Source organism: Tenrec ecaudatus, chromosome 6 (assembly GCF_050624435.1).
Source record: "Tenrec ecaudatus isolate mTenEca1 chromosome 6, mTenEca1.hap1, whole genome shotgun sequence".
In the NCBI taxonomy this organism is placed as follows: Eukaryota; Metazoa; Chordata; class Mammalia; order Afrosoricida; family Tenrecidae; genus Tenrec; species Tenrec ecaudatus.
The window spans coordinates 124,084,480-124,109,569 of record NC_134535.1 but is presented as its reverse complement, the minus strand read 5'-3'; the positions used below and the strand labels follow the sequence as shown (position 1 = coordinate 124,109,569).

At 46.5% G+C, this 25,090-nt stretch overlaps 1 protein-coding gene and 1 long non-coding RNA gene across 5 annotated transcripts in view; one reads left to right on the top strand and one right to left on the bottom strand.

Annotated features, from left to right (window-relative positions):
- LOC142450313 (uncharacterized) overlaps window positions 1-2,499 on the bottom strand; it is a 45,549-nt gene extending 43,050 nt beyond the window's left edge. Inside the window, exon 1 of the long non-coding RNA XR_012784933.1 lies at window positions 2,249-2,499. This is a non-coding gene — a long non-coding RNA (uncharacterized LOC142450313). The remainder of the gene's footprint in view (window positions 1-2,248) is intronic.
- On the top strand, window positions 1,750-24,642 carry PHC1 (polyhomeotic homolog 1). 4 transcript variants are annotated; one of them, XM_075552088.1, is made up of 15 exons: window positions 1,750-2,116; window positions 5,007-5,164; window positions 6,514-6,624; window positions 7,380-7,460; window positions 7,970-8,119; window positions 8,735-8,866; window positions 17,208-17,697; window positions 18,298-19,064; window positions 19,659-19,806; window positions 20,035-20,246; window positions 21,325-21,439; window positions 22,531-22,639; window positions 22,822-22,972; window positions 23,308-23,539; window positions 24,291-24,642. In XM_075552088.1, exons 2-15 carry the CDS (start codon window positions 5,051-5,053, stop codon window positions 24,443-24,445), a joined length of 2,967 nt encoding a protein of 988 aa, XP_075408203.1. In that variant the 5' UTR covers window positions 1,750-2,116; window positions 5,007-5,050; the 3' UTR covers window positions 24,446-24,642. The 4 variants fall into 4 exon arrangements, with proteins under 4 accessions (XP_075408203.1, XP_075408201.1, XP_075408204.1 ...); XM_075552086.1 differs by having other exon boundaries at window positions 8,711-8,866; XM_075552087.1 differs by having other exon boundaries at window positions 2,087-2,218; window positions 8,711-8,866.
- The last annotated feature ends 448 nt before the right edge of the window (window positions 24,643-25,090 follow it).

The following is a 25,090-nucleotide window of genomic DNA, read 5'->3' as shown; positions in this document are numbered from 1 at the left end:
TTTAAACCTCTTTGTCACATCAAGAATCCAGGTTTGAATTACACTACTGCTTTGAGCAGTTCTGCAGGCACAGTGGTGAAGCAATTGGCTACTAACCAAAAAGTTGGTGTTAGACACTCAGCAGCAGCTGCGGGTGGGGGTGGGTGAGAAGAGCTAGTGGCCTGCTCCCATACAGAATTCAGCCCAGGAAAACCTACTCTATCAAATATTACTGCTAAGAGTTGGCCTCGATGCAATGGCACACAACATACACTCTCAAGCTTTACCTAGTTTTTATCATTAGTCCTCCCTGCCAGCATCTTTTCTATTCATCCTCAGCCAACACCTGTTATCATGGCCTAGCCACATACCCTTTCACCTCCCCACACCCCTTGACTTGGCTCTTCCAGTCCTTTGGCTGCCCTCTCCCTTCTTCCCTGCCTCACAGACTTGTCTGACTGGTTCCTAGAAGCCTGGCAGATTTTCCTCTCATATAAATCTGGCTCCACAAACTAAAGATCGGAGTACTAACACTCCTCTAAGTAAAATCAGTCGGATCTAAACCATAAACATCTCTACGTTTTCTCGAAGAACGAATTATGCTTTTAAAGGAGCGAATGGAGAGTGGTTTTAAAGGACAGAACGGAGTGGCTACGTCTCATGAGCTGGCCATGCTTACGGAAGGAGCAGGAAGTAAGGGCAGAGGCTAAGGAAGGAAAGTCATGCAATAAAAAGTTACTGGACTAGGAAGCAGCACCAACCCTAGTTAACACCCCACGGAGCATCCCCTCCTTCTCCTGTAAAGGTTAATGAGAGCATGCCTTTGTTTTGTGCCCAGTGTTTGGCACATAGTAGGTGCTCTAGAAATAATTGCTGAATGTGGAGTGACTGGCAGGATGACTAAAAGCTGTTGATATCTAAAACGACAAGGGCAACTTCATCAAAGGTTTAGTGTTCTCACACACAGGCCCATTGTTCTCTTTAAATCCCGGTCTCTTCCCTTGCCTCTTGGTCGTCCTCTCTTTTACCTACATATTTAAATTCAATTTCACACACACATCCCCGGCACTAGAGATGTACCAGTGTGATTCAAACCACGTTATATTTTAGGTTGGCAGCTCGAAAATGAAAAACCCTGTCTGGTGGGTTCACTGTTTCTGTGCAGCATCCTTTCCCGCCTTCTTGGAGTTGAGGCGAGCGAAGAGAATAAATGAAACAATCCCTCTCTCTCCCTCGCTCATTGTTAGTCCTTCTGAGATCTTCCCTCGTCTCTCCTTTCCTCCAGCCCCCTTCTCCGTCCGCTGCTTCTTCAGGGCCGTCCTGGCGCTTTTTCCCTCCCTCGCTTTCTTTCTCCGTCTCCGCCGGTGGGTCCTTTTGATCTTTTCTTTCGAGCCCTCATTCCCAGAAGCTCCAGAAAATCCCTTTTCCCCCCTTGGCACGTCACTTCCCTCCCTGCTCCCACCTCCCTCTCCTCCGAAGGTGGTGAGTCCCCCACTAGAGGCCAGCACCACCTCAGCGTCGTCTCTCAAACCGACTAGCCGGACGCGGCGAGAAAGAAGGGGAAACACGAGGAGAAAGACGGAGCGAGGAAGGAAAAAAAACCCCAAACCCCCAAATCCCCCCAGCCAACCAACGAGCAAACCCCGGGGCCTACGGCGCAGAGGCCCGGGAGCGGCGTCGCCATGGCAACGGGCTCCGGCAGGAAACGAGGGACGCGCGCGGAGGGGGGGGCGGCGGAGGGCGCCGAGGGGAGGGGAAGGGACGGGGGAGGGGTCCGGCTGCCCCGGAAGCACCTCCCCGCCAGCCCCCTCCTCCCGCCCGGCCCGCAGCCCCCGGCCCGCAGCCCCCACCCTCCCGGCCCGGGAGGAAGTGACAGGCCCGAAGCGCGCCCCGGAGGCCTGGCGGAGCCGCGGCCCGGCCCCCACCCGGAGCGGCGGGAGGGGCGGGGAGCCGCGGCCGCGCCGGGCACCTCCCACCCCGCCCTCGGCGCCCCCGCCCCTCCAGGAAGGGGAGGAGGCGAGGGGAGCCCGCCGAGGAGGCCGAGGGAGCCCCCCGCCCGGGCCGGCGACGGGGGACCCCCCAAGCGCATGAAGTGGACGCCCCCCGGGAGGACGCGGGTGCCGAGCCGGGCGCGAAGGTAACCGGGCGCCCGCGGCGGGCCGGGCGCGGGGCAGGACCTCCGGGGGCTTGGCTGCGCGGGGATGTCTCCGGAGCCACCTCCGTTTGTGTGACGCCCCAGGTACCTCCCCCAGCTCCTTTCCCTGCCTACCTCTCGCGCCGAGCGCTGCCGGCGGTCCTCCGGCGCTGCCCGTCCTAGCCCTCTGGCCGTTCGCTTCGCCGTGCGTAAGGCTGTCCGTCCGTCGGTCCGTCCGTCCGTCTCCGTGCTTGCCTCGGACCACCCGGGTCCTCATTCATTTTTCGCTCCCTTCCGAGCATGCCGTCTAGTGCTCTCCCCGCTTTCCCGTGGCCCGCGGGGCGCCCAGCCTCCCATGCCCGGACTTCTGCCGCCCTCCTGCCGGTCGCCCCGCTACCCCGACGCGCGTCGCTGCGCTCACTCGGGCCGGTCCACTCCTGGCACACCGCGCTCTTACCTGCCGCCTCCCCGGGGTGTTGGAGCCTTTGGAACCCCATTTGCGTTCAGGTTTTCTGTATCGGACTAGGACTCCTGAGCGTTTCGGAAGCCTGTTTTTCAGAATACTTCCATCTCTTTGGCACAGTCTGCCCGGCGACCCCACCCCTAATTTTCCTCATCCCTTTTTACAAAGCCAAGAGTTTTGTAAAAGCTCAGGAAGATGGCTTTCCTCCCACTCTTGCCTCAGTAGACCCACTGACCACATAGATCCCCTTTAGGCACCCGCTCTAGCGTCCTTCAGTAGTTCCTGCCCCTAGGCAATCGAATCTAGACCCCAAAGGGGACTGTGGCTTCCCACCCTGGGGATAGGTATGGATCAGCTTGTTTCGCTCTCTGCTAGTGTCATTCCGAAAATTTAAATTCACCCAAACTTTGCGTTGTCTTAATTTTCTGTTTTTAATCTTAACGGCCCCAACACGAGTCACCAAGTAATAGCTTTTAGGTGCTAACGATAGGAGGACGGTTCAGGTCTGGACCGGGATTCTTTGGGATGTACGTATGGTTACTATGAGCCTGAGCCCACTCCAGGGCACCTAAATCCCGACACAGGATCCAGGCATCCTGCTTCTGATGTCAGTTCATGCTGATGAATGAGACTTTTAAGCTGGCCCTTTAATAACTTACTCCCGTGTCCCAGTCAGGGGGGGGGTGGCGGGGGGCGCCGCCGGAATTTAAATCTAAACCGCTTGGGGCTATAAAGAGTTTATGGGCGTTTCACGCGTAAATGTAGGAATTATTGCCGCTCTATAGCTAGTAAAGGGAGAGAGGTAAGGCAGTCTTAGTCTCAATGCAGTGGACTAAGTCCGGTGATCTTGACAACTTTGCCATGCTGCCTCTAATCCTTACCCCCCCCCCTTTTTTTTCACATGCTGATAATGAGGACTCATGGGTCTGTATCTGTTTAGTGCTTTGATATTTTGGCAAAAGATGTGGGGCGAAGATAGAGTTGAAGCCGATATGCTCTCTCCCGTGTTCATCTGGGATTGTCTCCATGTTTGCGGTGACATTTGTTAGTCCCCAAAGAAACTAAAGCGATGGGTAGAATTCTTGCAGGGTAATGCTGGTGATCAGTTCATCCTGGGAATCAACTAGGAGACCTCAACTTTACTGCCACGCCTCCGTGGTTTGATTTTTATTTGCGCTGTTGGTTTTACATGCTATCCCATGAGAAATCCATTCAGCAAGGAAAATTGTTGACAGCCTTTAGCAGAAGTTCTGGTTAGATGTTTACATTCCTAAACCAAATAGTGCTTTGCTGACCTGATTTCTCCAGTGCCTTGTGACCAGTAGGAAATGTAGTTTCTAAGGTTTAACAAAGGAGTGAGAGAGGCAAGCATTGTTTATTGTCATTTAGTGTTGCTGTATTGAGTGTATTTCTTCTTCACAGAAGTGTTATAACTTGTGTCTACAATTTTTAGTGAAGTCCTTGCAAGGTAAAATCTGAGCCTAAGTAGACCGAAAAGTTGATTCTTACTTTTTAATGATTTTCCTTTAGTATTACGCACTCCTTGTTTTCTCCCCAGAGCCATTTGTTAAGGTGATATTACAGTATGCCACTTAATTATAACATTTAACTGATAGCCTTATCAGGTGTGGAGTCTTTGTAAATGGGGAAATGAGGCTTAGGGGGTAAGGTAATAGTAAGTTGAGTTGGAACCCCAGGCAACTATTTAAGGCATTAGGAGTTATAAGCTAGCTCTTCTACTTAATATTTTTGAATCCTCCCATGACCCGTTGAACATATCTTTATCCTGAGGCCTTCATTCATAACCTGAAGATGGTAAAGCACTCTTATGGACTGGTACTACTTTAATCACACTTCATTTTTTTGTTTGAAGAATATATTTATTAGTTGTATGGCCATGGACAATTAATTAAACCTCAGAATACTTCCTTTTCTGCAGTTGTAAATTAGGGATACTGCTTACCTGACAGCATTGTGAGAGGTAATAGGGACAGGCAGCTTACCCAATGACAGACACCACCTAATGGTTTCTCAGTCAGTGGTGACTCTTGTTAAGATGCTGCTGAAAAGATAAAGATTGAGATAAAGTGCGTGATAAAGAGTTTTAATCTGTTACAAACTTCTATGGCCTTGCACTGTGAGTTAATGTCTTCCCGTCTGGCCATTTAATTTAATGACTTTCAAGGTTGGGGGGGGGTGCTAGTGGTGTTGGCAGCCAGGGAAAGCTTGTTGCGCATGGACTCTATAACTTGGAAAGATGGCGTGGGGAAAGGACAGGTATTTGTAAGAGTGTTTTGCAGCTCTGGTAATTCCAAAATCGGAAAGATCACGGGGCTTAATAGTGATAACCTTATTGCATCTTGAATAAAACTGTGAAATGACCGTTTGGAATCAAGGTGTGCCTTTTAACCCTTTGCTGCTTCTGCCTAGGTCTTGAGTCGGAGCACCAGCCGTGGGAACCCTGGAACTCTGTCATGGAGACAGAGAGTGAGCAGAACTCCAACTCCACTAATGGGAGTTCCAGCTCAGGGGGCAGCTCTCGGCCCCAGATAGCTCAAATGTCACTGTACGAGCGGCAAGCAGTGCAGGTGAGGCTGAGCTCTAGAAGGAGCTGTGATCGCTGAGGTGGTGGCTTGGGGCTCAGCAAGGAGGTTGAAAGTTAATTGTCCGTAGTTCCTTTCCAGCAAAATGAGGTGGGTAGGGCATTGGATTAGGTGGTTTATTAAGGTCCTTTTGATTCGCGTTTATAAAGGTTTGAGCGAACAGACTGCAGTTTAGTCTCGCAAGTGAGCTTTTTAGGTCCTTCAGTTCACTTAACTAGATTGAAATGGGCTCTCTTCGTGAGTTTATTAGGCTTTTGGTCTTTGGCCTTTTCTTACAAATACCCTGAGTATTGGAGCTATCATGCCCCTCTTTCTGTATTTTTAAACAAACTCTGAATTTCAGGTCTTTTTTATTGTTTGGCTTTGCATTTAATAAAATGTCTTCGTAAGTAGAGTAGGAATGTAGTTAATTCAGATAACACTAGACTGGACTCTAGTATAGTTTTTTAATCATTTTTTGGGGGGCTCATACAACTCTTATTATAATCCACCCATCCAAACATCCATTGTGTCAAGCACATTTGTACATTTGTTGCCATCATTTTCAAAACATTTTCTACTTGAACTCTTGTTATCAGCTCCTCATTTTTTCCCGCCCTCCCTCCCAAGCCCTTGACAATTTATAAATTGTTATTTTTTTTATGTCTTACACTGACTGATGGCTCCTTTCACCCACATTTCTGTTGTCTGTCCCCCCAGGGAAGAGTCCAGTTTAGTTGTCTGAGTATCAGTTGACTTGATATGCTAAACGAATTGAGAACTTTACTTGGTTAAATATTTCATAGCTATGATTTGCTGTATTTTTCATTATTTCTGACCCTGTAAGACCTTTAATTACTTTTATTATAGTAACATATGGCCTCTTTTTCTTCTTCTCTGAACATTCGTCAGCATCCTCTGTACTTTCAGCCTGTCTACTATCAGTTTTCTCTTGCTTTAGCCTGCATTTCCAGGCCTGGGTTTGGGCAGTAAGGGGTCATGTAAGTGGTACTGCTTTACTCTTTTCTTTAGATCCGAGGAGGCCATGTCAGAACTGAATGCTTCCTCTGTGTTCAGAGCACTCTATCAATGAAGTGGTTTTTAATGTAAGGGATGGGATAGAGGGGAGGCCAGACTTGAAAAAGTTGTTGTAAAAGTGCAATAAGTGATAATGGAACTTGTCCACGAACTTTTTGAGCTCCTGTATGAAAATGGACAAATAGGGTATTGATGATACAGCCCCCTCTCCCTTTTCCCTCTATAGCTCTCCTTTCCTCGGCTGCCGTTCGCAGGAGACCACGGAGCTCACAGTTTGGAGTAACCCGTTCTAAATGATCGCATTCTCTTTCTCCTAGGCTCTGCAGGCACTGCAGCGGCAGCCCAACGCGGCTCAGTATTTCCACCAGTTCATGCTCCATCAGCAGCTCAGCAATGCTCAGCTGCACAGTCTGGCCGCCGTCCAGCAGGTGAGAGGTCAGCAGCTAGCTGGCCTGAGAGGGAGGGGACAGGCTCATCAGGTAGATTGGGGACTTGGGCTTGTCCATCCTCCACTAGCCAGACTGGCGTCTCTCTCTAGCTACCACCCTTGTACAGGGTGAGTGGACCTTAGCTTCTGGGATTGCAGTAAAAACAGAGGAAAGTCACCTTTTAGAGATAAAATGATACACCCTACGCCACTGCTCAACATGGGAGCCTCTAGCTCTAGACATCTATCAAGTGCTAGAGATGTAGCTTGTGCCAATTGAATTTATAAGATTTTAGATCTCAAAGCTGAAAACCCCCAAGATATCTTATTAGCAATTTTTTGTAGTGTTTGCATGTTGAACTGATCACTATTTTAATACTTTGGGTTTAGTTAATTTTTTCAGTTAATGCCACTTGTGTCTTTTACTTTTGAAAATGACATCTTAGTAAATTACGTGAGTGGCTTGCCTTCTGTTTCTTTAAGTAGCCCTGGGATGGACTTTCCCGTGGCTCACAAAGTGACCAACCAAAGGTTCTCGCCTCTAAAGCCAGTGGAAGCAGGAGGACATGCTGCCCCAGGAGGGTGACATGAGGGCCCTGAGGACAATGACGAGGCACCTGTATAATCCAGATTAGACATTGTGATTTTTCCTGAAATCTTGTTGTTTTTTTTTTTGGGGGGGGCTGTGATTTATTACAGAAAGTCTTTCACTTTACTGTCTCTGCTGTTTCTCATTTTCTCTCCCGACGGAAATAGGCCACCATTGCTGCTGGTCGGCAGGCCAGCTCCCCCAGCACCAGCACCACACAGCAGCAGTCTACCACCACCCAGGCCTCTGTGAGTACTACTGGTCCTCTCTGAGGGCCTTCTCTCCCTGCTCCTTGGTCGCTGGGTTGAACTGCTTCACCCAGCTGATCTGAGTGTTTCTCTCGCTATCTGTGAATCTTTTCTGCTCTTATGTGAGCACAGAGGTAGCAGGGAATGTAGCCAACTTTAGTCTTAAGGATTTTAGGACAGAGGAAGGAACTCTTAATGATAGAGATTAGCAAAAGGTAACAGACTAATCTCTGGACCCTTTAATGAAACAGAAAGTGTCTTTCATTTCATTCTTTTACCTTCTGAGCTGTTTATGGGTGGTTCTGGGCTGCATTTTTACTTGGGTAATTTCTCAAATTAGCCAAGGTGACATATAAGGATAGGAGGTTATTAATCGTTTACCTATGACTCCATGAAAGTAAGATTGTCTGTATGACTCGTCACTGTGTGCCATTGTGAATTTGTCAGAGAACAAGTCTGTTTTCCTTTCTCCCACATTCTGAGTCATGGTTCTTTTCTGTACCGCACAGATTAATCTGGCCACCACGTCGGCTGCCCAGCTCATCAGCCGATCCCAGAGTGTGAGCTCTCCTAGTGCCACCACCTTGACCCAATCTGTGCTACTGGGGAACACCACCTCCCCGCCCCTCAACCAGTCCCAGGCCCAGATGTATCTACGGGTAAGCCACAGAAACAGCCACCATGTCTTGGGGGACAGTTTTGACCCTGACAAGGACTTGAATGAAAGCCATTTTATTTGGCCTTGGTTAACCAAGTGTTTTTGAGACAAGTGGACACGCTTTCCAGACCCTAAGTACCTCTAGAAGTGATGCTCAGTATTCACAGCAGCCTGTAGAGGAATGACATCGCGATCCTAAGCTACAAGGTGTTTGCTTTAGTATTGGACTAGATTAGGTCAAATGCAGACCAACCTTCAATTCCATGGCTCAAGTACAGAAATCCTACGTGTTAGAGCTCAGCTCATCTACTTACTATGTGTCAGCACTTGTTCTGAAACCCGCCTTGACTCCTTTGCTGTTGTGTTTGATGCTTTGCTATCCGTCTATAGTTCTCTGTACATTCTAGGTTTTCATCCAGATGAGCCAGTGCACATGGAGATTGAGAGGCTCCTGGGTTGGCGTGGCGAGGGACAGGACTTAGCTGTTTAACATCGTCATTTTATTTTGTGTTGTGATCCTTCCCTTCCATTTCTTCTGTCTTCCTTTCCCTCGTGCCCTCTTTTCCTCTGCTCTTCCTGCTCTCCTTGCCAGCCACAGCTGGGAAACCTGTTGCAGGTAAACCGGACCCTGGGCCGAAATGTGCCTCTAGCCTCCCAACTCATCCTGATGCCCAGCGGGGCTGTGGCTGCAGTTCAGCAGGAGGTGCCATCTGCCCCGTCTCCTGGAGTGCATGCAGATGCAAATCAGGTCAGTGGGAAGCACTTTCCTGCCGAAGACGATGGCAGTGCCCATGGACTGGCAGTGCCCATGGACGGCATGCGCCCTCTGTTCCATTGCAGAGTTCTTTGTGGCCTTCCTTGCCTTAATGCTATAGAATTTGAATTCCTTACAACTTTTTAGTTGGGAATGGATGCTTTTTTTAAAAGTCTTTATTATATCATATATCACACACACATATAATATGTATGTATGTGATTGCTTTTGAAAGCATACTCTGCAAAACATCAATTCAACAATTTCTCCGTGTACAATTCAGTGACTGATTGTATTCTTCAAGTTTTATAGAAACCATTCTTGTCCTCCTCTTCTAAAGGAGTGCCCCCATTAACACGAGCTCACTGCGCCTGTACTTCGTAGCTCACCTTTCAGTCTGCGTTGTCAATTTGATGTCGTATAGTTGAAAAACAACAAAAGCCACAATGTCCAATTCAAAACATTCTTTACCAAATAAACGAAGCTCTTGTTTGAAGACGTTAGGGCCTATTTTCAGTTTATGGTTTAAAGATGATCTCAGTGCAACAGTTTGGGGTCCATGTAGCCTCAGTGGCTCTAGCAAATTTGTATTCCGTGGGAATTTGGCATTCAGTTATGAACTTTCCCCCTTTTGGTCAGGATTCTGCCATAAAATCTACCATCGAGGTGTTTTGTAATTGTAGCTGGGCACCATCAAGTTCTTCTGGTCACATGACAAAAGAGGCCTTTGTTCATAGAAGCAATTAGACACTCTTTCCATTTCCTCGTATTCCTGACTCAAGGAAGCAGAGTGGACTGAAAAACAGCTCTGCAGAGCTGACAAGTCTATGCGGAATTGCCGGGTCTCTTTATGTAGGAGTTCCTGCATGTCTCCTTGGTCCAGCGCTCTCCTGTTCATCTCTGTGCTCAGTCCAGTTCTTCCTCACTGTTACTTTCCATGCCTTGCTCCCAAAATATGTAAGTTGTGTATATATACATTTGGACAGAATCTTTAGTTTCTTACGGATGGATCCAAACTAGGAACTTATTTTTGTCACTTTAGTTTACTAGTTAGCAAATAACTCTTGAACTCTTTCTTTTTAAACATCTTACCCTGTTTTAGGTGAAAGTTTAGAAAGCAAATTTAATTTCGCATTCAACAATTATTACACATTTTGTTTCATGACATTTGTTGCAGTCCATCCCCTCAGTCTCATGGCACTCTTTGTGTTTCTTCCTGGGTTTCCTTTTCCATTTGTCCACCAGGTGCCTCCTAAATGGTTTTTGAGCAAGTGGTCAATTGTTCTTTTTAAATTATTTTACTGGGGGCTTGTACAGCTCTTATCACAATTTGTTGCCATCATCATTTTCAAAACATTTTCTTTCTACTTGAGCCCTTGGTATCAGTTTCTCATTTCCCCCCCCCCCCCGACTCCCCCATCCTCCCTCCTTCATGAACCCTTGGTAATTTATAAATTATTATTTCATGTCTTATACTAATGTCTCCCAATCACCCATGTTTCTGTTGTCTGTCCCCCTGGGAGGGAGTTAAATGTAGATCCTTGTGATCGGTCCCCCTCCGCCCCCCTAACATCTTCCCCTGCCCCTCCTGGTATTGCTACTCTCATTATTGGTCCTGAGAGGTTTCTCTTCCTTGGATTCCCTGTGTTTCCAGCTCTTATCTATACCTGTGTACATACTCTGTTCTAGCCAGATTTGTAAGGTAGAATTGGGTTATGATAGTAGGGGGAGGAAACATTAAAGAACTAGAGGAAAGTTGTATGCTTCACTAGTGCTATACTCCACTCTGACTGGCTCGTCTCTTCCTTGTGACCCTTCTGTTAGGGGATGTCCAGTTGTCTATAGATGGCTTTGTGTCCGCACTCCACACCCCCTCATTCACAATGATGTGATTTTTGTGTGTGTCTGATGCCCGGTACCCGATCCCATGGTTGATTGTTCTCTGAAGCATGTTCTGCACTGGCTCACTTTATGGGCTGTTGAGCTACAGGATTGGGTTGATTCAGGTTTGATTATTATCTAAGGGCTAGATTTACGGGCAGACCAATAGGTAAGTTTTTATTTTAATTTTTTTTATGATTTTTGAATTTTGTTTTATATTTTTATCCTACTTTGTCTGTGACCTAGCATTTGATCATAATCAGAACAGTCAGTAGTGGTTGCCACACACCATCTAGTTCCTCTGGTCCCAGAGGACTGAGAGGCTCTGGTTCACATGGTCTGTTAGTCTTTTGGACTAGTTGTTTACGTGAGTCTTTGCTTTTCTTTGATTCTTTCATGAGGTACTCAGATAAGAGCTAGAAAATTTGGAGCATTAAAAAGAAATACGAGTCTTATTTCCAATAGCTTAGAGGAAGAGTGCTGGACTATGTTATTGAATGTATACATGAGTTTAAAGAAGAGTTGGCTGTGTTTATTGGTAATGGCTCTGCAGGACACTGAAGCAGACGGATGCCTGATGATTTGGAGTGAGAATAGCTCCACAAGTTTGATGGCTTAGTTCTTATTTGTAAATGTGAGGTTATGGACAGGGGATTGAAGACAACATGAAAACAGCAGACCTGATGGTAGGTCATTGTTAAGGAAGACCCTGAAAGCGAAGGAAATGAAGTCTAGTTAACATCAGAGGTAGCATGGGCCATTGCTGGCTATTGAATAGCAGATTGGAAGGTACTTCAGAGGAATCATCTAGGAACATATTCTTGTAGAAGAAACTGATAGAAATTAGGGAGCCTGTTTCAGAGACTCATTTGCTTAAAGGTATAAGGAAAGACCTTTAGATGATGGTAAGAGCATGGAATCAGAGGATAAGGTTGCAGGAAAGCCATTTACACATCTAGTCAGTCTTCAGACATTTAAGTGTCAGTATGTGGAGCGACAGACAGTCATAGTGAAAAATGTGAGCCTGATATTGGGATCCCAGCTCTGGAGTTTACTTTGTAACCTTGCACAGTTAGCAAATACCATTCAGTTTCTGTGTCTACAAAATAGATACTACAATACACCTACCTTGGAATTTGTCCTGAGGACTAAGTGAGTTGAGAGTAAGTGCTTGGACCAGTGTTCCAGTGTTGGACAGAATGTCAACTGTTACGTGTCAGACATGTTTTCATCCTGAATGTCCAAGAGGGCCATGATCACTACACTACTGGAGGTTATGAGCCATCGAGACACCAGACGTTGAGCAGTTGCCAACTGAATGGTGACATAATTGCTTCTTTGAAAAGACCGAGTGCTCCGAAAACACGGAAAGGATCCTAATCTCGACTTGGGAAGGGGGCAAATCAAGAAAGACCTTAAGGAGGTGACATTAAAATTTGGACCTGTAGAAGTTAGTAAGGCGAGGATCACTCATGGACTGCAAAGTGGTTGCCGACAGGCCAGTAAAGACTCCAAGCCGAGAAGGAGCTTGGCGTGTTCAAGGGATTGACAGAGGCCCTGGGTCGCTGAGTGGGGCTGGAGACGGTGATGGCGCGTGTAGACCCGAAGAGCTTGTGTTTTTAGTGGCCATGGTGGCTTCTCTGTGGAGAGTAAATGGGAAGAGTGAACAAATCTTGGGAAAACAAGAAGGTTGTAAACCCTCAGAGCAAAGTGGTGGTTTTGAATTAGGCAGGTAGAAGGTGAAGAAAAATGGATAGGTTGAGAAAATGTAGAAAGACAAATCATTGAAGGTGAATTGAACAAGTGGGTGAGGGAGTTGAAGGAAAGGTGAGCGATGAGAACTGATATGTGCAGGTCTGATTTGTGAAAAGAAAAACAGAAAATGTAGATTGAGAGTAAAGTTCAATTTTGTCACTATGCACTTAGGAAGTGCCAGGGAGGATGTACTGAGTCAGTCGTTCTAGAGATGTATGTATGTATGTATGTATATAGGTATGGTTCTTAGCATGCAGTGTGGAGCTGAAGTCGTACGAATGCAGAGGGCTCTGTGAAGTACATGAATAGATAGTAAGACTGACTACAGGGGTTCAGCATTGAGGAAGGAGGGTGAAGCCAATGGAGCCAATAGAAGAGAGGTTGAAAAGAGCATAAAATGGATATTCTGAGCTTCTTGAGAGTTGGGGCTGGGGGCTGTGACAGAAAGGACGGGTCTCTGAGAGGAAGGAGAAGGGAGAAAAGGGGAGATGATGAGTACTTACTTAACTCAGCTAAATGTATCTATCTATTTTAGTGGTGGAATGATGAAGTCATGGTCATGCAATGATTTTTCTCTGTGTAAAGAAAGTCGAGAGGGAGGGGGGTAGGGAGAGCAGCAGAAAGTTTGAAATTGACCTTAAGGAAAGGAAGGTGATTAGATAAATGATATATAATGACCAAAAATAGTTGTGTGCACCCAAACCTGATGATTTTTCATAACTGTCTCACAAAAACAATTACCTTCGCTTTACTGCTCCTGCTTGAATTCAGCTTCTTATTTTTCCTCTGGATGTCTGCGCTAGTTTTCTTGCAAGTCTCCTTAACTTTGCGGTCCCTGGTGGTGTAAGCTGGGCATGGCTCCTCACTCTCCGTTAGAGGTTCTGGGTTGCACAGAGGCGAGGCCCCTTAGAAGAGCTACCACTGAAACGGCACACAGTTCTACTTGGACACACCTGGGGTTTCTATTTTCAGAATTGATGTGGCACCAGGTCCCTGGACTGGTCTCCTTGAGTTCATCTTTCTACATCACTGTGATAGCAAGATGAAATGATGCAGTCAGACCACTTGTGACCTCCTTTGGAGAAGGAGAACCCAACTCCACCAGCCCAAGGCCTGTTACCACGAGGCAGGGCTCAGACTTGCCTCTACCCTCCAGCCGCCTTTACCCTATTCTGACACCAACTGCTCCTCCCACAGCACTCTACTTTCCGGCCCTGCTGGCGTCCATAAGCCATTGGAATGGCCACCCACAACTCACAGTCTACTCAGAATTATGGGAGTGTATTAGGGAAGTTACTAGGTTACCATAAACCAGGATTTGGAAACATTAAAGAGGGTCTTTTGCCCAAGGCAATCCCTATCATTAGGCATCTCAGGTCCTCAGTGATTCCTCTGCCCTGTATCATGGTCTCCTTGCCTTGGCCTCTAGTCTGTGTGTGGCATAGCTTCCACTGTCAAGCAGGGAGGCATCTGGAAATAGTTCCACTCATGGCTCATTTTCTTTGAGGGTCCTGAGATTTCATTTTCTGCTTCCAGAGATGGATTTGTACACACTGGAGAAGGGCATTGATGAAGGAATGGTTTTTGTCCTCCAGTAACACGTGCCCCCACTGAAACAGTGGTGACTTGGTTCAAGCCCATTAGTAAGACAGATGCAGAATACATCCCATCTTAATGCTGTCATTAGCATAACAGAACTTTCTCAAAATGGATTATAATCTTATGCATAGCTGCTACAGTTTATAATACATCATATAAGGAATTATGGCTAATTAATCGACTCCATCTAATCAAGTTTCTTATTTTAATGAATCATTTTATTGGGGCTCATACAGCTCTTCTAACAATCCACACATCTATTGATTCAAGCACATTTGTACATTGACTTCATTACTTTGCTCCCCTGGCTGCTCTTTGGACGGTGTGTGTGTGCGCGCGCGCTGTCAGAGTCGTGGGGGCCGGCCCAAGGTTCTCTGTACATTGTGCATTGGCTTTTCCGAGCAGGAATGTTGTCCTCCAGGCTTGGTGGACACGATGTGGCCTTTTCGCTCTTTCACTCTTAGTTTGCTCTTGTGTGGTCTGGGCAGACCTGCCACTCTTCCTGAGCTATATCTTCAGTGCTCTCCTCTGTAGTACATTCTTCTAGGGAGCGGGTCAACATAGCTCGGATTAAAGTTGGCCCCCGCTGTCCTCTCTGTTAGTTCAGTGCTCCATGCTGATACGTTACCCTCAGGGCACACCGGGATGAGGTCTGGTCCCTCTCTCTCTCCCTTTCCTCTGGAGACATGAATAATACCCTCCCCGTGGGTGGGTTAATACCCTGTTCCCCCACTATCCTCAGCTTTTGTTTTTAAGAGAAATGTTAATACTAGTATTTTTAATGTATCTCTAGTACACAGAATTAGATCTGTCATAATCCTTGGTTCGTGATACTTTGCCATAATTAGTCCATTTATGGCCCCCCTTTTTTTATCAATATTAAAACACACACATAGCGAGCAGTTCCTAATTCTGTCTCCTGTTTGTCCCTACCCATTGTAAAGCTCATTCTGATTCCCTTTCTGTAGTACACTTTGATCGCACTTAAACGTAGTTTGGAAGAAGGAGTCTAATTTTGGAAAATGTCAGACATTTACAAACAGAAAGATATAGTGATCTTTATGTACCTCTACCCAGCTTCAGCACACGACCAGTCCGCCCATGTGACGCTTTCTTCATGGTGTCAAGATTCACCTGCATTGATGCATGTTACAGTTTATGCATATTGATTTTAAAAATTCCATCGTGTGTATATATTGTAGTTCATTCATCTTTTCTTCTGTTCACGGATATTTGGATTATTTCTAGACTTTGTTATCGTCCATAGAGCTGTCGTAAATGGTTATACAGGCCTCCAGTTGAATGTGGGCAAACATTTTTCTTGATTCCTGGCTTATAAGGTGTGTGAGTAGCCAACACCTTTAGGATATGTCATCTTTTTCCAAAGCGGTGGTACTGATTTACACTTCTACCTGCACTATGTAAGGGGATCCTTAACTGTGTACCAGGAACTGGGTCAAATGTTGAGAATACAGCAATGAATCTGAATTTTTTCCAAATTAATGTTCAATCTGTTCAATCTCTCCTTATTTTAATACGCTAGGTTGTCCGTGATCTGGCACCTTTATAGCTCCCTGTCGTCAGCCCAGCTTCCTAGCTTTATGTCTTGCCATTCCCAGAAACTTACCCCCTAAACACTGAGCTGGTGAGTCTCCAAGAGTGTTTTGCTTTCTCCTGGCTCCATGGCCTTGACATGCTCTTAGCTGTGTCCTCAGGGCCCCACCTTCACTGACTTCAGCTGTGCCTCAGCTGAAACCCCCCCTCTTCTGGGATACCTTAGCTGATCTCCCTACTTTGATCTTTCCCCCCTGTACTTCCACAGCACTTTCTTCATTTAGTGCATACTTATCGTAGTGTAACTAGTGATTTTCAGCAAGGTTGGGGGTCTTCCTCCTCTACTAAAATGTACTTACTAAGAGGCAGGACTATGTAGTTCATTCCTGCACTCCTGGTATCTATCCAGCACAGTACTTGAAGCATGGGAGGCATTCTCTCGGTGTTTGGTGGATGTGGACTGAATGGAGAGGAAAGGGTAAACATCTAAGGGGTCATTGGGGGTGGTAGTGCAGGGATTGTGCTTTGGGTAAAATGACTGAGCCAATGGTTTCCCAGCTCTGTGTTGGGATATAAAGTGAGCCATGACCTTGATCACATGTCCAGGCTGTGTTCTTCCATTTCCTCCCTGCGTTTCCCCCTATTTTCTTTCCTCTGAACTTGCTTTGGGGAAAATGTTGTTCTACTGATCTGTGTAACTGATTGTTCTAAGGAAACATGTTCTGAATTATTCATTTTATCTTTTGTTTAGTTATTATGACTAGGAATGACTTCAGTTCCAGGTTGGAAGAGTTAGTCTTAGGACCAGAGTCTGTGAGCTTCTTCCAGTCTCTGTCAGACTATTAAGTCTGGTCTTTTTTTTCAGAATTTGATTTTTTGTTCTTCGTGTTCTCCCGGCCTGTTCTGGACTCGGTTGTGACCCAGCCAGAGAGGCCCGGTGTGGCAGGAGGGCACTGTCTGGCCGGGGTCACGCAGGCTCTGGTTCATGTGGTCCCTTAGTTCTCCCAAGTTGTGATTTCTTCACTCTTCTTGGCTCTAGGCAGGAAGCGACCAACAGTTGTGTCTTAGATGCTGCCCCAAGCTTCTAAGACTCCGGTTGCTACTCACCCAAGCAGGCTGCCCCACACCATTTCATTGTGTTTGTCAACTATATCGTGCCAGTTCACGTAGCAGTTCACAGAGTCCCTGTTCCTGAGCCTAGGAACTTTGTTCTGTGAGGTGCTTGGTCATGTCCAAGAGGCTTCCATTCATTGACTGTGCCTCCAAGGGACGTTTTGAAGAAACAAATGACCAAGTTTAGTGAAATATTTGATAGTGAATGAAGGAAACTGAGAAAAATCCCAAGTCCTTCCCTGGGAGACCGGTAGGCCTTTAACAACGTGCATTGTACAAGGTAGTGGCATGAGTCGAGATGGGCTGTGGAATGACTGAATAGCTGTCTTTGTTACACGGAAGTCTTGGACTTTAATGTTTTCTGCCCCCTTTTTCCAAACTATGTGGTTTTTAAAAAAGAAATTTAAAAAACGATGTTTTTCTTAACTTCCAGGTGCAGAACTTGGCAGTGAGGAACCAACAGGCCTCAGCCCAAGGAACCCAAATACAAGGCTCAACTCAGAAGGCCATTCCTCCTGGAGCCTCTCCTACCTCTAGCCTTTCCCAGGCTTCCAGCCAGGCCCTCGCTGTGGCTCAGGCTTCCTCTGGAGCCACCGGCCAGTCTCTCAACCTTAGTCAAGCTGGTGGAGGCAGTGGGAATAGCATCCCAGGATCCATGGGTTCAGGTGGAGGTAGCCAGGCCCCTGGGGGCTTGGGTCAGTTGCCTTCTTCAGGAATGGGTGGTGGAAACTGTCCCAGAAAAGGCACAGGCGTGGTACAGCCCTTGCCTACAGCCCAAACAGTGACTGTGAGCCAGGGCAGCCAGACAGAGGCAGAAAGTGCAGCAGCCAAGAAGGCAGAAACAGAAGGGAGTGGTCAGAACGTGGGCATGAACCTGACACGGACAGCAACACCTGCTCCCAGCCAGACTCTTATTAGCTCAGGTGAGTTGTCCGAAATCTCTAGAGCCCTTTTTATTTATCTCCATTCTTCCTAGCTTCTCTCAGCACTGGAGTAGTAGAGAAAAATCCAGAAGTGTAGCCAAAGCAGAGGACAGATAGCAGATTGGTTTTTGTCTGCTTGCACAAGATAGCAGGCACCTTACAAGTTGTCTTGCCTTCTCCTTATTCCCAGTACCCATTCATCCTCCGCATTCTGATGGATGGAATTGCCTCCCCTTGCTCTCGAGAAGGTGCTGCGGATAGAGCCTTGAAACTTTCCCGATCTGCATGGAGCCCTTCTCCTTTGCTGAGGACAGAGTAACTAAGATAGGAGATTCACGTTTATCAGGAAAATAAAAGCCTAAGTGCAAGGCTTGCCAAGTGGTTGAGCCAAGGACCACCTTTGTTTTGAGGCCCTGAAGGCTAGAAGAGCTGGGCCGGTCAGCTTCAAAAGGAGGAATAAGGATGAGGGGATCTGAGTTCCCCTCCCAGGCTAGATTTCTGTTCACTGAGTCTGAAACTAGTTAGAATCGGGAAAGATGATTTATTTTACATTTTGTAGTGTTACTTTCTGTTCTCTGTTTTGTGGGCCTGTGCCTGTAGCCACCTACACCCAGATCCAGCCCCATTCGCTGATCCAGCAACAGCAGCAGATCCACCTGCAGCAGAAGCAGGTGGTGATCCAGCAGCAGATTGCTATCCACCACCAGCAGCAGTTCCAGCACCGGCAGTCCCAGCTTCTCCACACAGCCACCCACCTCCAGCTGGCCCAGCAGCAGCAGCAGCAGCAGCAGCAAGCCACCACCCTCACTGCCCCTCAGCCACCACAGGTCCCACCCACTCAGCAGGTCCCACCCCCCCAGGCCCAGCAGCAAGCCCAGACCCTGGTTGTTCAGCCCATGCTGCAGTCTTCACCTCTGTCCCTCCCACCTGACCCAACTCCCAAGCCACCCATCCCCATCCAATCCAAACCCCCTGTAGCACCGATCAAGCCTCCTCAATTAGGGGCTGCTAAGATGTCTGCTACCCATCAACCACCACCTCACATCCCGGTGCAAGTTGTAGGTACCCGGCAGCCAGGTACAGCCCAGGCACAGGCATTGGGATTGGCACAGCTGGCAGCTGCTGTGCCCACTTCGCGGGGAATGCCAGGGACAGTGCAGTCAGCTGGTCAGGCCCATCTGGCTGCCTCATCACCTTCATCCCAGGCTCCTGGTGCGCTGCAGGAGTGCTCTCCCACATTGGCCCCTGGGATGACCCTTGCCCCCACGCAGGGGACAGCGCATGCTGTAAAGGGCGGTGCAACAACCTCCTCACCCGTTGTAGCTCCGCTTCCTGCTGCCTTCTACATGCAGTCTGTGCACCTCCCGGTGAGTGATGGCTGGTGGTTTCAAAGACACTTGTCACCTTGAGAGTAGACAGGAAGAGATTTGGTGGAGGTAGACCTTAATAGGTATTAATGGGGTATTAACTGAGATTAATACTGGCACTTACCTTCTACTTTTGTGAGAGGAGACAAACACATTAGTGTGCATAGCTGAACCTCATACTCTTTCACATTCTTACTTTGCTATTGAAATTATTCTAGGCTTTTTAGTCTGTTCTAAACGCTAGGTCAAAATAGCTTAGATCAAATGAATCTTTTATAGAACATCAGTTTTTTTTTCATGGTAGCATGCTCATCTCAGCCCTGCTTGGTGGTCCACGTGAAGAGCATCTTTAATGTTACCAAGGCTTTTATATTCTCTCAGAAGATCAGTTCTTGACTGAAACCAGCATCTTGAATTCTGAGTCAGGACTGAATAATACTACATTTTCTTTTGGCCTCATGTAGGCGATAATACTTTTTGGGAATGACCATAGGATATAGAGAAACGGGACTATAGAATAAGGAGATGTTCTCTTATTATCTCGCATCAAAAATCCTGATATCTTTTCTTCCCCGCTTTTGATAAACTATGTAGGCTAAACCCCAGACATTGGCTGTCAAACGCAAGGCTGAGTCTGAAGAAGAGAGAGAAGATGTCTCTACATTGGTTTCAATGCTTCCTGCTAAGGCATCTCCAGCAGCCGAGAGCCCCAAGGCCCTCGAGGAGAAGAACAGTCTTGGAGGTAAGTGACTTACATCTAAAATAAAATGTTCTTGGGAGTACACAGTTAAGAATGAGCCAAAACACAAATCTAAAATCTACTTCAGTGTAAAGGGTCTGAAATTGGACAAATGAGTTGTTCTCCCCAAAAGACCTGAGTGAGTCATCAATGGGAAAGATGTGTTCTTGTAGATCTGCCTGGATCAATCATGCCACTCCATATCTGTTCCTTAATCTCTTTGTTTTCCAGAGAAAGCTGAGCCATTGGCTGGTATAAATGCTAATACCCCAAGCAGTGAACTCGGAACCTTGACCCCAGCCCCATCAGTACCACCTCCTACACTTGCCATGGTGTCCAGGCAGATGGGGGACTCTAAACCCCCACAGGCCATTGTGAAGCCCCAGATTCTTACCCACATCATTGAAGGCTTCGTTATCCAGGAAGGAGCAGAACCTTTCCCGGTGAGGGCAGGGCCATAAAGTGGGACTGATAAAGAGTGCAACTTGGTTTGATTGGCTTTTCAAATTGTGCTAAGGACATAAGGCACAAAGCTGTTTCTTAGCGAATGGCTTGATTGTGCGGTCATCGGGTCGTTACAAAGGAGGAAAGGGGAGTGTGGTGGTGAGAAAAGTGTTGGAAAGAGAAGAAAAGGAAGGTGGACTCTTTAAAGAGAGCTGTCATGTTGGAATTGTGTGAAACCAAGAATAGAACCCAGTGCCTTTGCATTCTAGGGCATTCTGTGCACCTTAGCAAGGAAAAGACCAGGGCCAGGAGCTAGGCACGCACCTCTTGTCCAGTGGCTTTAGTAGAAGCAGAAATTACTAAAAAAAAAAAATCACTGTGGTTAGTTATTAAAACAAGCGTTTTTATAAGCCCCGCTTACATGTATCAGCCGACCTACATGGCTGAAACCGTTCATCAGCTTTCTCAGTCTTCTGACGCTCTGTGGCACATTCAGTCACGTGGTTTTATTTGCGTGTGCTACAATCATGAGCTCTGGTTTTTGTTGCTGCTAGTGTTTTTATAGTTGCCAACTTTGTAAAATTTCTGGTGTTTTAAGCTATAATGTTATGATTACTATTTGTGAATCTACACTAATAACTTGTGATAATGGATTGTAGCTAAGAAAACAAAAAAAAACCACTTCTGCTCAATTGCTAATAATGTAATTTAACGTAAGATTTTACATAAAATATTGTGTTCATATAATCTCAGGGTATTACATTTATTTAACAGTTTATAACTATACCACATTAATCAGATTAAAATGAATACTAAAACAGTAAGGACTCTGTGTGGTCTGATAAAGCGAGGAGGGAGGTCCATGGGAGTGTGCGTGGGTTACTACTGCACATCTTAACGCCCATCCTAGGGATACCACTGAATGGATTGTCTGAAAAAGCCAATTGCCAAGTCAGTGATTCTGTCTTTATCAGACTAGGTCATTAATTCACATACAGGCAAAGAAAGGCAGGATGATGGCAAGAACTCATGGAGGTAGGAAAGAAGTAGCCTAATTGTAAACTTTTCGTGGGACAGGTGGGATGTTCTCCGTTGCTGAAGGAGTCGGAGAAGCCACTACAGACAGGTCTCCCGACAGAACCGAATGAGAATCCGTCAGGGGGACCCTTGGGAGGGGACAGCCCATCTGCAGGTGAGTACTGAGAAACCCCTTGGGGGCTGGAGGCTCCTGGATATGTGTTTGAGGACTTGGTAGAAAACACTAGCTGGTCATTAAAAATACATGTCTATGAAGTTTATCCGTTCATGGACTGTGGGACAGAGTAGAACTGCTACATGTGGTTTCCAAGGCTGTGCACCTGTCACACCTTTCTCCCTCTGAGGAGTAACGGGGAGTTCAAGTAACTGGTGGGTTCGTTCTATTTGCCAACCTTTCTTAGCAGCTGCACACTTTAACCACTCCCACCAGAGCTAAGAGCTTCTTATTCATCCACCTCCCTACCAACCACTGCCACAAGTTCATTCCGACTCAGCGACCCTGCTGGCGCATTCTGAGGCTGTAAATCTATGGGAGCCGATAGCTTCATCTTTCTCCCATGGAACAACTGGCAGGTTTGAGGACCAACCTTATACTTAGCAGTCCAGTTTACCAAGCCTTTTATTTAGACATAGAAACCGTACTCTAACAGTATGTATATGAACCTAAGATAACTTTTTTCTTTAAGGTTTTATTCTTTAGAAAATGATCGAAACTAAGACATGTGTATCCTTACTATGCTGTTCTCCTTATTCTATAGGTTCCAGAACCTGTAGTTAGACTGTTTTTATTTATTTCCTTTGCTGCTTTTGGAAATCTCTGTTGGAAAGGGATCGACAATTTTCTAGGCTTTGGTATATTTGTTCTTTCCCATTAAAAAATGAAGTATGTCTGGAATCCGAGAGTTTGAATTAGCCTACAATTGGCAAGAGAAATTCAGAATGGAAATAGTCTGGTTTTAAGGTGGGAGAACGTAGAAACTTTGTATGATCTTGAAGGACAAATAAAGGGAATAATGAATGAACTCCCGCATTCCAATCCCCTTGCTTTAAGTATTGACTCATAGCTAATATTCTTTCATGTATAATCTCCACCTGCTCTTTATAGATGACGAACTTTGTGCTAGGGATTGTTAGGTTGTGGAGATCTTTGAGAGAACTATGAGGTATATATAATCGTCCCTGATGAGTAGTCTAGCCCCAGGGATAGCGGAAACTGATGGTGACTTGGCAGCTCTTGTCTTTCAGAACTAGATAAGAAGGCAAATCTCCTGAAGTGCGAGTACTGTGGGAAGTACGCCCCTGCAGAGCAGTTCCGAGGCTCCAAGAGGTTTTGTTCCATGACATGTGCCAAGAGGTACTACAGGCTCCACTCTGCCTCAGCCTGGTCCCTACATCCACTGTCCCACTTGTTCCCTGGCATCATCTCACGGCTGACATGCTTTTATTACCCCCTCCCCAGATCAGCTGATGGGAACAGTTCACATTTCAGGGCTTGGTATCGGTACTTTTGGCATCTATACATACTTTTTCCTTTAGGTACAATGTGAGCTGTAGCCACCAATTCCGATTGAAGAGGAAAAAAATGAAAGAGTTTCAGGAAGCCAACTATGCTCGAGTTCGCCGGCGGGGGCCTCGGCGCAGCTCCTCCGATATCGCCCGTGCCAAGATCCAGGGCAAACGCCATCGGGTGAGCTGCTCCCTCCTCTACAGAGCAGTCCCCTTCCCCAGTAGGAGTGTCTAAAACTCTAGGCTTTGGATGGCATTACAACAGATTTCAAGGCATCCTGACCTGACTACTGGTGTTCACGTGTCCATTAATCCCGTAATACATACTTTCCTAGAGATCATTTAGACCAGTTGTTAGTAATATAGATAAGGGAAGAATAAAAAAATCACTATACTTAAAGGCAATGCTAAGTTTAATTTTTCTTCTGTGCCCAATGTTAACTCCAACCAGTTTAGGGAGGGTGAGACTCAAGACACTAAGTTATCGACTTCACTATTTTTCTCTTTTTCTGACAGGGTCAAGAGGACTCTAGCCGGGGTTCAGATAATTCGAGTTATGATGAAGCACTCTCTCCAACATCTCCTGGGCCTTTATCCGTGAGAGCTGGGCATGGAGACCGTGACCTGGGGAATTCCAACACAGCTCCGCCAACACCAGAACTACATGGCATCAACCCCGTGTTCCTGTCCAGTAACCCAAGTCGTTGGAGTGTCGAGGAGGTGTATGAGTTTATTGCTTCTCTACAAGGTACTGGGGCCTTTAACAGAACCCAGGACATGCTGATGCGTAGTGATGTGTTTTCCTTAGGCCATTCCATGTGGGCCATTATCAGGGAACAGGTTATTTTGAAGTGCATGACTTGTATGATAGTACACAGCATGTATTCAAGTTATTTGCCCACTGCTTTATTTCCTGGTTTCTTTCTGGGTTGACATCATTCGCTACCATGCCAGGACTTCCGCAGTTTTCAGATTGTGCAATGATATTCTTACCAAAATCTTGGGGAGAACATTTATTTTTTTATGCCGAACATGGATATAAAAGAGCACTTTGTCAATGGAGACCCTTTAAAGGAGCTGTTTAGGCCTTTTCTCTTAAGGCAGGTTGTTGGTAAGCTATTCTTACGAAAGGATAGCTTTCTCCAGAAAAGAACAATCATGTCCTGCTGTTTGTTGTAATCTTGGTCTCTTAAGTGAAACTCACAAAGCTCTTTACTTGGATATTGCCATGGTAACAAAAGCGTGCTCTTCCTTCCAGGCTGTGTGTAGTGGTTGACCTAGACTTAGTTTTATCTTGACTTTGTTTTTTTTTCCCCTCTTGGATATCTAGTTGCCTAAATTCATTTTGCTTCTCTTCCCCCCCCCCCCCCCCCTTTTCTACAACTGACTTTAGAGAAAGTCAGTTCTACTTTGGGGCTAACCGTTGATGACTAGGCAAGTTTATTTCCCCCTTCACCTCTCTCCATGCAGTTTCTGACATGCCCACCATTTCCTTTTAGGCTGCCAAGAGATTGCAGAAGAATTTCGCTCCCAGGAGATTGATGGACAGGCTCTTTTATTACTGAAAGAAGAACACCTTATGAGTGCCATGAACATCAAACTGGGCCCTGCCCTCAAGATCTGCGCCAAGATCAACGTCCTCAAGGACACCTAATGTGCCCTCCTGCACAAACCAGCCTCAGACGGACACTCCTTACTGCCTGGGTCATACACCCTGGGACCAGCAAGAGACTGCCAGGAAAGAGCTGTCCCAGTTCTGTAGCCCTTCCCCAGAGGGGGTTGTTGGGACAGGGGAGACAAGTGCAAGGACTGGTTGCTGGTGCTACATGTGTGTCAGCAGCTTTTGAATTTTCTCTGGGTTCTACTTTATTTTAAAGACTTCAGTTCTCATCATCCCCACTGACTCTCCTTCTATCTTTATAAACATGGCAGTCTAGTGCCAGGGCTGCTCAGCCTTATCCTGGAGTGGAGCATCTAGCCAGGACCGCAGTTCTTTTCGGGGGGAATATATGATATTGGTAAGCAAAGGAAATGGGTGGGATATAGGTTTGCCCTCAGGAGAGAGGGGTAGGGTTTTCTAGCTTGTGTGACAACAAGTAGCAGAATGGGCCATACCCCACCCCTCTTCCCTTTCAACTGTCCCACTGTACCTGTGGCCCAGAGTGCGTGTCACTTTTACTCACTCCCTTAGAATCAAACCTTTTCACCTGCATCTGTAGCAGGGTCACCAGCCAGTCACTTGGCTGGCATCTTTCTGATTTGCTGCAGGGACTAAAGTGTTTAACCGCCATCTGTGGCC

Excerpts from the sequence above, each read along its gene's own strand:
- PHC1 (XM_075552086.1), top strand. The coding sequence starts at position 5,051 with ATGGAGACAGAGAGTGAGCAGAACTCCAACTCCACTAATGGGAGTTCC. Across the intron at positions 20,247-21,324 it reads AAGGAGCAGAACCTTTCCCG|GTGGGATGTTCTCCGTTGCT; the intron begins GTGAGGGCAGGG and ends TTCGTGGGACAG. Across the intron at positions 22,973-23,307 it reads TCCAGGGCAAACGCCATCGG|GGTCAAGAGGACTCTAGCCG; the intron begins GTGAGCTGCTCC and ends TTTTTCTGACAG.